At 32.4% G+C, this 11697-nt stretch overlaps 1 protein-coding gene across 1 annotated transcript; it reads right to left on the bottom strand.

The window, feature by feature from the left end:
• Positions 1-246: 246 nt before the first annotated feature.
• Positions 247-9677, bottom strand: LOC127843115 (APGW-amide-related neuropeptide-like). Its single transcript, XM_052372939.1, has 2 exons — positions 9148-9677; positions 247-1417 (listed from the first exon to the last, which is right to left on the bottom strand). The coding sequence occupies exons 1-2, from the start codon at positions 9640-9642 to the stop codon at positions 1355-1357; spliced, it is 558 nt and encodes a 185-aa protein (XP_052228899.1). The 5' UTR covers positions 9643-9677; the 3' UTR covers positions 247-1354.
• Between the last annotated feature and the right edge of the window lie 2020 nt (positions 9678-11697).

Below are 11697 nucleotides of genomic sequence, written 5' to 3'. Positions count from 1 at the left end.
GGCATAAGCTATTAAATGGCCTAACTGAACGATGTCAAGGAAAACTGGCATACGCTATTAAATGTCTTAACTGTACACTGTCAAGGAAAACTGGCATATGCTATTCAGTGTATTTACTGGAAAATATCAAGGAAAACTGACATATGCTATTTAGTATATTTACTGGCAAAAATCAAGGAAACTGACATATGCAATTTAGTGTATTTACTGGACAATGTCAAGAAACACAATATATGCTATTCAGTGTATTTACTGGACAATGTCATGGAAAACTGACATATGCATTAACTGGATTAGGTCAACAAAAAACTGACATATACTATTCAGTGTATTAACTGAACAATGCCAATGAAAACTAACATATGCTTTTCAGTGTATCAACTTGACAATGTCAAGAAAACTGTCATTTGCTACTCAGTGAATTTACTGGACAATGTCAATGATATGAACTAACAAGTTCTGTCAGCAGTCTTAAATAAACCAACAGAAACAATCCTTTTTTTCCATCGTTTTGAATTACAATATATATTCATATTTTTATTTTCAAATCACTATTACACATCGACAAGCAAAACTAATTTAATTGCTCTATGTATCCTTTGTCCTTGCTTCTATATATGCATTCGTTAATTTTCGAAATCTGTGTAAATCTGTAAAAAGGTCAATGCTAGAGAAATATAATGGAACTACAATACAACTTGTAGATCAAATTGAATGGGACTGGCAAGAAATTGTTTATTTCAACCAAACATATTATTCTTGTTCTTCCATTATTTCAATACAAAAATAATGTTAAGGAGTTCATTATAAAACCATACTGCAATGCAAAGCAGAGACTAGAGAACATTTGATAATACACAGAGCGTGTTCATTTGCAGTACACGACATTCTCATCGATTGTAATGGTAGTGTTTTCTTTGAAGCCTACGCCCATGGAAAGTAACTTCGTGTACTAGTATTTTTGATTGTTAAAACTATCTCTTCATCTAACAATTCCAAACAAATATGAGTCAATTAATTGTTCTCTTACAATATTTTTATGAATGTTAATGGTGTTAATTTACCTCAAATGTGTTTATTGTGAAGGTGAGAAATACATATTGCTTTTTTTAGGTATGAAATGGTACAAATGAGATATTCGATAGCGCTAATGATTTCCTTTTCATGGATGAAAAAACCCGATACATTTTACCAAAAACATTATTATTGCAAAAACTGCAATTACTTTGTAAGGGTGTATATTTAGTACAAAAGTTATCATTTGTGAAAATTCTAATGTTTGTTAACATGAATCAACTGTTGTTTTAATCGATGCCCCGATGCCGGTTTGATGGCTTGTCAATGGATTAGTGATCTATTCGTTTTTGTCCTCCATTTCATTGCGGTACGGACAGACTGCTGGAAGCTCCTCCGTCATCTGAAAATGATGAATGACAGTTATCGTTAATATTCGTTGGTTCGTTTGTTGAAATGGATCTGCATTATTTAAATCAAAAGTTGGGTGAGAATGGCCGTAGACTGGATTTCATTAGCAATGCCTACAATAGTTATGTTGTATGAACGGGGTTGGAACACGCAATTCGTTGATGAAAAGTCTAACGCTCTACCAACTCGGTAGCCGATTAATAATAGTCAATAGTCTGTAATAGTCGATACAAAGTCAATTAAAATTGATCATTTACATGGCAAAACACTCATAACACGCATTTCAATGTGTGACAGATGTAGCCAGAAGGATGAATTGGTGCGGAAACAACAAGTGGGTCACATTGGCCTTAACTGACATTTCGGCATTTTGGTTATTATTATTACGCTGGCAATACTTTATTCTAAAAACTCCGAGCACATAATTATGCTGATGTGATTTACGCTGACCAAAACTGTATGTTGGGAGCTTAAATTAGTTTTAGAATCACTGCTTATGTTTCACAACCTCAGAAACTATAACACTAACAATAAATTAAAACAGTATATCTGTCCGTTTGCACAAATTCGAATCTGATAGAATGTTTTAAACCAATGTGTCCTGTTTACAACTTCAACGGTTTAGAACATTATGTGCACTGCTACGTGTAAATAATAAATACCGGTAAACTAAAAAATAAATGTCAGGAAACATATTTTACAATTTGTAATAAATAAGTTAATGTTAAAAAAATAGTGCAAATCGCGTACGACAAATGTAACTTTTAAAACACGCTCATTAATCTTCTACAGTGAAGACCACATGTTATTCACACATGAGGATATTTTACAACACAATAAAAACCTGGGTTGTACTTTAAAAGGCCGTAAATTACACGACATGTAAAAGTCATAAGCCACGGCAATCTGCGAAAGTAGTCATAAATATCTGAAAATGTCTTCCTTTCTCACTAGAGGCAAAACCATACAACATAAATATTTCCAGAGCTAGGTATTATAATCTGCCACACAAAACCACCAATTTATAGACCTACTATGAGTGTTCACTTCTATAACTAGTTATCGATGTTTAAATTTAAAGCGGATAAATGATATTTACACTTAAAAAATCATCAATATTATTAAATACGAACAGCTATGAACCTGGTATTTGTAGCAATTATTATGAGTATGGACCAAACACGACTTACTCCACGGCATATACCTAACACACAATATTTTACACAATAAATTACGTCGACCCGACCGTTATTTTTTAAACGCCACAATTAAAATGCATTCATCTTAATAAATGGATAATAGTTACTATGAGTATAGTTTTATTGGTATGATTTTGGTTGAGATTTATTATCATTTAACTGTTCAATATTAACACGACTTCGGTGGTGTGACAAGTTCTCTGGCCTTTACTTTGATACGAACATATCTACTTTTGCGAGATGTATTTTAAAAAGCATGAAGACTACATAAGTAAAGCCTGTGCGTAAAGTGTCGTCCTAGTTTAGTCTGTGCAGTCCACACAGGTTAATCAGGGACGACACCTTCCGCCGAAAGTAGATTTTTGCTAAGAAGAGACTTTCTTTAAACAGAAAATAACATAAAAGCGGAAAGTGTCGTCCCTGAGTGTGCAGACTGCACAGGCTAATTTGGGAAGACACTTTACGCACATGCATTGAACCCCTCTTTATACACGCTCAATCCTATGGATGACATCAAGATTGTGTTTTGGTTGCTTTAATTAAACAAATTAATTTTATTTTCAGACAAAACCTGTGTGTGTTTTTTCATATTGCTTGTCGTAGTTATAAACAATTTGACCGACAGAGAAATTTGCACTTTGAAAACGCTTAACCTATTGACTTGATTGTGTTTTAATTGTGTATATAGAGCAAATTAAATTATTTCCCAATCAAAACCCTATGTTTTACAATATACATATTCCTTGTTGTAGTAATAACTAATTTAACCGCAACGCAGTAATTTGATGATCTTTGACTACCGTAGTTGTTATGCTGCGCACACGTCGTATTAATGCACATCGCTTCAGTGCAATTTATAGCGTACTATTACTCACTGCCCTATGCTCATTCTGCATTCAGATTGCATGGAATGTGATAAATGTGACACTTTTACAGATATTTGTCATATAAACAGCCTTAAAATATATTCAAGACGGCACCTCTCATACGCGCAGATATGATTAAGTTAACTATGCCGGCATCTGTGTTCTTAGACGCGACTTTCTGCTGTCGCTTCCTATGGGACACAGACGATTATGAAGCTATTGGTAACGATGGGAATCAAACGGTTAGATCAATCAAAGGTTTATCTATTTATGAAATGTTGTATTTGTGTACGACAAGATTCTTCAATATGAAACTAGAAGGAAGTTATAATTAAACGCAAAACAAAGCTATTCTAAGTTGTTACTCATAAAATAATATATTACATTAATTATATTAAAATATCATAAAGATTTACACCAGATTATTGTGAAAAAGGTAAAAAAAAATTGCTTTTTTATTCAAATACAATGAATGCATTGTATCAAGCTTACTAACATACAAATAAAGTAAAATAAAAGCACACGTTGTGCTATCCTGTGTTAGTTGCTAGAAAAAAGCCTTTGCAATGGCATTATATTAAAGTATAGAAAGTAAACAAGTCAACCATTACATAAAGGCGAGGCAAAACATCCAGGAGAGGTTTATGTATGCCTTGCCTAGTCCTCAAATAAGCCATAAAGCGTTGTGGAAAAATAAAGTAAAAACACGAACATGCCACAATGTTCGATACCCAGGTGCATTTCTATGGGTATTATTTTGTGATTTACATCACTTTCCAGTATTTATTACATGCTATCATTCTAAAAAAAAGTACAATGCGGTCGAAATACAATTGCCACAAAACGTTAAGCTTTCGTTTTTTAAGTGCTCACAATTAAACCCAATTATTTTCTAAACTAGTGTTAACGCATCAATTGTAACGAAAACATTAGTTTCATATTTTATAGCCATTAATTGTATATGACAATAAATAAATGCGATTAATAATTTTAACCTTTGGTTATTGTTATAAAGGGCTATTTAAATGTATTCTCCCTTCTTTATAACGATAAAAATAAATGAAGACGTATGGGGATTATAATAAGTGGTTGACATAAATGCGTGATTTGAAACTTAAACTTTGTAAACAGGCAATGCGTATTTTATATGTGTTGCGTTCTGGGAAAACTGGGCATAATGCATGTGCGTAAAGTGTCGTCCCAGATTAGCATGTGCAGTCTACACAGGCTAATCAGGGACGACACTTTCCGCTTGTATGACATTTTCGTTTAAATGAGGTCTCTTCTTTGCAAATATCAAATTAAGGCGTAAAGTGTCGTCCCTAATTAGCCTGTGCGGACTTCACATGCCAATCTGGGGCGACACTTTACGCACATGCATTACGCCCAGTTTTATCAGAATACGACTCATATTATATGGGAATATGGTGACATAGAACTGCTTTGCGTTAGCCACATATACCGATAAGTTCCGCGAAAAATATATCTCAACTAATTAGAGATCTCGAAAATATTTGCGTTACTACTTACTTATCGGAATATTTATCTGAATATTAAGTTACCGTTTACAAAAATATTTTTGTTTGATTTTTTTTTAAACCTAATCACATAAAAAGGCAAAAAGTGTCAAAAGTAATATTTTACTGCTAACGCAAACCTTGACACATATACTATTTCGGTAACTTGTTAATAACTTGTACACGTAAATCATAATTATTTTAAGTTCAGTTTATCGGATGTATTCCGCCATATTTTAGAGTCATAACGCTGTAATATGACATTTTTGTTCTCTGTTCTTTCTTCGTATATTTCCTATTAATGTCAATAGAATGTTTAAAATAAATTATTTTTAAAAGATTAAGCTCATAAAATTCGCTTATTCCTGAGCTAAATTAAGTGTATGGCGGCATAGTATTGGCTTGAGTTACCAACTACTGAGAAGTAATGTTCAAACGACATCTACTGCTTGTCATCAATATTTTCTGCTCTGTATTCTTTATAATTATAACTTATTAAAAGGTACATTTTCACGTTTAGTAAATTGACCAAATTGAATATGCTTTGTTAGATTTGCACATGTTCGTTGTAGTTGTGATATGTGCGAGGAAACACGAATGTTATAATAGACATTTACTTTCTCTGAGATCTATGACTAGCAATATAATAACTTATTTAGCTGTATTCACATACACAACACCGTCACAATGCCCTGAATTGCCAACTAGATCAAATTATTCTTATAGAACGCAAAGACGTCATACATTATTTCAATATAAATCCATCTGCTATTTATTTTGGCGGCATATACTTGGATAATACGATTATTCAGTAGTGAACAACTGCTATATTTGATATACATGTACATGGTTTTATAAGAAATTGTTCACAGCATTTTGTTTTGTTTTTAAATGCCATGGAATGAAGTTATAAGCAAAACTGGAACATTGTGAATAGTTTTGAATGATTACAATAACAAGAAAAACAGATTTAAAAAATATGAACACGGGTCGTCCAACGAAAAAAGCGAGAGCGTGGCCACTTTTCTAGAGAGGCTTTTGAATAATATGGTGGTTAAAAGTGCTTAAATCATCGATGAAAATTTATCGATGATATTTTAATACTTTTATCAGCCAGGAGTGGTATTTCATTTTTTGATTATAATCCATACGTTATTGTTTTACGTTATGTCAATTTTCTTTAAAATTTATCAATTTGCCAAACTGTTGACAAGTTATTTTTGGCAGTTCTGAACTAGCATACACACGCGTTTGTGACCGATTTAAAACCAAACATGACAATGTAGATCTATGACTAGCAATTCATTTAACTGTATTCACATACACAACACCATCTGAACGCCCTAAATAACCTCTTTTTTTCAAACTATCCCTATATATAACGTAAAGACGCGATACATTGTTCAATCAATGTTGCTTTAAGAGATTGTGTTGAAGCCAGACCTGTACTACAGTAAAGTAATGCAAAGATCGGATACGAGAGAAATGAAGTTTCCAGTATTGAATCTTGTCCCATTCCCGAGTCCTCATGGTCGAATACCTTTGAATAGTGAGTATGTTGTTACACTCGAGATAAATGCAGTACCGGTATATGTAGTGGATCAACACTGGTTTACAGAGGACGCGTATCCCAAGAGTGATGTTACTATGACCATTAAGTTGAGGTGTGACGCATTATTATGATTGAACATCTATTATTGAAATTAATACCGTTGATTTCTCACGTTTTGAGCCTTAGGAGACACATACTTTTAGAGTGCGCTGTTTGTGAAATTGCGGAGAATTTAATGACTTTGAATGTAAAATGGAATTGTAAAAATCATTCTATTCGTGGATGCACAAACTCCGTTGAAGATTGTTTCAATTTTGACCAATAATATTATATATGGAAACAGACATTATAACAAGCAAAAACTAAGGCGGGCTTCTCATTTTATGGAATAAAGTAATTTAACAAGAAGTATAACTATCCATGATGTGATTTAAACATCCCGTTTAATCTAAAAATTAAAATGAATCCTTCGTTTGCTATTTTTATTGCTTTTTGAGCGTATGTTGCTGTGTTGATATTCCGCTGGTACTGACTACACATTTCTTTCAATACCAAATCGCATAATCTATGCAAATGATGACGTTTAAAATTCCCATGGCTCTTTTAAATGGCCTCTATATTGTCTGTGATTAAAAGCATTCCACACATAGCTGTCTCGTCAAGTTTCATTCTAGAAGAAAAGGCATCGTGTAAAATGAAATGAATACATTTATATAGCTGTGAACTATATAGTGAAATACATACTGGATTTTAAATTGCAACCTTGCAATTATCGAGTTTTGTTTAAAAACATGCATATCCTGTGAAAGAAATAATAAAATATATGTTAGCTTTATAAAAAAAATCCGAAAGAGTTCGAAAAATAAACAACAACCGTTTCCTTTAAAGTAACAATCACGCTAAAAAATATCGAATATTTCGTTAAATAAAGCTAACCCATAAAAAAATCAATGTTCCTTTTAGCAAAATGCAAAATTTCAACGTTAGATGTTGTCTGGTAGAATTGATTTAACGAGATACAAAATGCTCGTTTTTATTTTTTTGTGGCCACAAATAATTCCATTTATATCTCCCGTGAAATATCCGAACATTTACGGGCGAACACGAGATTGGATACGGTAAGCGTTTAAGCATGACGTAGCTCTAATGAATAATCATTATGTGAAATCAAAATGAATTCTGGGTAACTGAAACTTAGCGAATGCGAAAATGGCTTGTATAAATTATGCAAATGAACGCAACCCGAATGAATCCGATCCTGACTCGAAAGCGAAAGTAGATTACATCGTGGAACGATATTTAGATATTTAGATGCTTAAAACTTGCCGAATGCTTGTAATATAACGTTTTTACATCAATGTTACTTGTTTTAGGGTCTTCCTATTGTAATTAACCATCGTATGGTACTACTTGTTGTCGAATGTTTTTATATAGCATAATACAGTAGCCGTATGTATTGGTGAGCGTGATAGTGACTTTAAATTTACGTGGGTTAACAAAAAAGGTTTGATGAGGCCTGAAACTGTTTTAGGTTCAAAGAATGCATGTTCAAAATGAACTTGTGTTATTTTTATTATAAAATAGTTCCAGTTGATCTTAATGGTGTAATATAAGCACTACACAAAGAAACACATTTTACTTATTAATAAAATAAATGATAAAAGATATTGTAAATGTTTTTGCAAAGCTGTCTTTCCTTGTATTATATAACTATTATAAATGTAAGTATTATTTTTATTTTACCTTTTACAAATGACAAATATGTCGTGGCCGCATAACAGCTATATGGCATAAACCGTTTGAAAACATGGAAAACATATATCAATATAGTTATAGAAATTCGTCTCGTTTACCTATCGATTTCACAAAGATTTGAATTATATGTTTATAAATAAATTCAATATGAACACAATTATTTTGGTTTAAAAGAATGTGTTTTTTTTTGTTATTGAATTTCAAACGCATTACAAAAAAATACCATTTACAATTATGTAAAATGCACAATTTATCAACACTAATTGGCGCATTTTTATGCAAGTTGTGTAATACAAATTAAACATTTTTCGTCAAAAAACGCCAATCTTTTGAAACAGCGTCCATTCAAAATTATCGGAGACCTCAGGACATTTAAATGGTTATTTCAGATTTGGTCAGTCTGTAATTCAGGAAGATCCCAGAGATGTATCAATGATGTTTTCAATATTATTTTTAATAATTTGTAAACAACGTTCATGTGAATAATTTATTAGAATGACAGTGTAATTTTACGTTCAATAATGAGATTACTTGTATCCATTAGCAGCGGGATGATTGGATTCAAAAAGTAATTACCTCGATAAGTTACAACTGACATTATTACAGTGCAGTGAAGTACAATACCGTAGTTGTCACATACATATACATGGCGCTAGCAAATTTTTTAGTTAAGATTGCTTGATCAACATGGTTTTGAAAATATCAAATAAATAAACTCAATTTTATACTAACTGTTATATCGACATTGAATATACCAAACACGTTAATGAAAAAAGCGCAACATACAATAAACTAAATTAAAAAAAAAAAACGAATAAATAGGACAAACTTACCGCAATTAGCTTTATCCGCAATAGGCGTATATCGTTGATAAAATTCTGACATAAATTGTTATTGTCCGAGCGTTTGCCCCAGCCGGGCCTACGTTTGCTGAGAGAAAACTCGTCTAGGTCCACGTCACGCTTGCCCCATCCCGGTCGCCTTTTGTCCACCTTACTATCCATGTCTGGATACTCAATGTTCCGTTTTCCCCAACCAGGTGCGCGCTTTTCTTCATCAGTCGATTCCAAGTCCAAGTTATACGAGCGCTTGCCCCAACCTGGTCGTCGCTTATGAAGACCAATGTTACTTTCTGTGAAGTCGGTCTGATACCCAGGTAACTCAGCTAAAACGTTCTCCATGTAACCAATGCTACCCGAGTCTGCGTCTCGTTTTCCCCATCCCGGTGCCCTTTTCTCTAATTCTTCATTGTTTATGTCGTCTTCGATAGCCCCTACTAGAGTTATGCTTACAGCAAGCGAAGCTACGATTAAGAGGTGTGGCGTCATTTGACGATATTGACTTGAGAGAGGATGAATTAAAACTGTCGAATGAAAAACGTACCGATACTTACGACGAGAAAGATCCTTATATACTCTCTTAAGGCTTACAAACAAGAGCCTGAACAGCTTAAAGATTTCCGATGGAGTCTTCGCGCACTGGAAGCAGTGGACGTATTACCATCAATATTCAATTGGATTCAGATCCTAAGGATTGTCACTTTCGAATAAAAGTGTAACATTATAAAATATCAAATATATTTGTTAGCATCGTTTTGTTAATGCAACAAATTATTTGTCAAAATGCAACAAATTATTTGCCAACGAATACGATGTTCGCTCTCGTCATGTGGCATCGTTAAAAATGTCAATGTAAAGCAGACAGGTTATTATACGCCTTCACTTTAAATTGACTCGATGTGCTGTGATAATATTGTACCTAGATAGGAGACGCTTGTGGAAGAGAACTGATCATTAAAAAAAATCATGGATGGGTAATTGTTAGCTACATGAGGCTAATTTTAGGAGTAATTTTACTAATCACGTACAGTTTCAGAACGACAAGTTCCGCATGTTTTGAACTTGATTCAATAATCTGGAATATTTTATTTTAAATAAATAAATTCAATGTGAACAAAAGAATTTTTGTTTAAAAAATGTATATGTATATATAAACTGCTTTGTTTTGTATGTCTATATTTTCTTTATTGTACGATGTGATTATTTAGTTTTTGTCGAGGGATGCACAGCAATGAATATACATTGATAAATTACGTACCTTTATGGCAAATATTTAAGTAGACGGAAAGTGAAATTCGGTAATACTTTTTTATCTCTATATTTTGTATGTGGTAGCAAGTGATGCAATATGAGTAAAACAACAAGTACATTTACTTCACATTGTGCTTATCATATCCAAACCTAGCATTTACAACTAAATATTGCACAAAACAATGAATCTGATTCATGTCCATAGTTTTTCGCTTAGCAACAACAAAACAAGCCATAATTCAAGAGTTTTAAATTCTGGTTCAAAATACACTTGATTTTAAACAGAATGTTTAACCGTCAGAAAGATTCAATTGTATTTTCAAGTAGTGATGCTATCTTCATTTCCCTTGACACATGCTTAGAATAATTGATTTTAAATAACGTTTTGTAACCTATTGCAGATATTATTTCGATGTATCTCCCATGTCATCTGTGTTGTTAACTGCTAGAAGATATAGAGTATACATTTCCCAAATTTGCATACAACTCCTCGAAAAGGCAGTAGCTTTGAGTTGTCGGTTGGTATCAAAAGTGTATGCTCCTTGCAAAAACCATATGGAATCATGTTCATCGATTTTACATATAGTAAATATACTTATAACCAAAGATATGTGTCCATTATTTACTTGTAATCTACTTTGCTAATGTCCACTTACAGATTGCTAATGTAAAATAAACACTTTATACATAAAATCAACGCTTAGAAAAGGGTAAAAATAGAACGACATTTATACCATTCCTCTTTAAACTTATCTACAAACTAGATACAGTCATTTACTGTGCCACACATTGTTCATATCATTATTTGTATAGAAGATCATTAAAAAAAATTGTAGACCTTTGCATGAAGCGTAACGGAAATATATAAGTACAGTCATTTTAAAATCATTATATTTTGGAAATTAAACTGTAGTGCCAAAGGTAATTTTTAATTTGTTAAATACAGATGTACACGACGTTGTGACCTGTTGTTATTATACGAATACATATAAATACGATATGGTAAAATCCTATATATGTATTGCATTACAAATATTCAGTCACGCCTGTTTAAAATATTTCCCATGATGCAAATTATAGAACATACCTATGAAAAATTTACAACAAGCAAATGCAATTATTGCACACAAATATGAAAGTTTATAAGATACACATGTTTTGAAAATTATACAACAAAAATATCAGAATTATACCACATATATATATCAAGATATTCCCTACATATATGAACATTTAAAACAAATATATGAAAATATCGAATATAAATATGAAATTATACAACATATATTTGTT

This window comes from Dreissena polymorpha, chromosome 8 (assembly GCF_020536995.1).
Source record: "Dreissena polymorpha isolate Duluth1 chromosome 8, UMN_Dpol_1.0, whole genome shotgun sequence".
Classification (NCBI taxonomy): Eukaryota; Metazoa; Mollusca; class Bivalvia; order Myida; family Dreissenidae; genus Dreissena; species Dreissena polymorpha.
The sequence above is the reverse complement of the archived record's forward strand: the minus strand, read 5'-3'. Positions and strand labels throughout refer to the sequence as shown.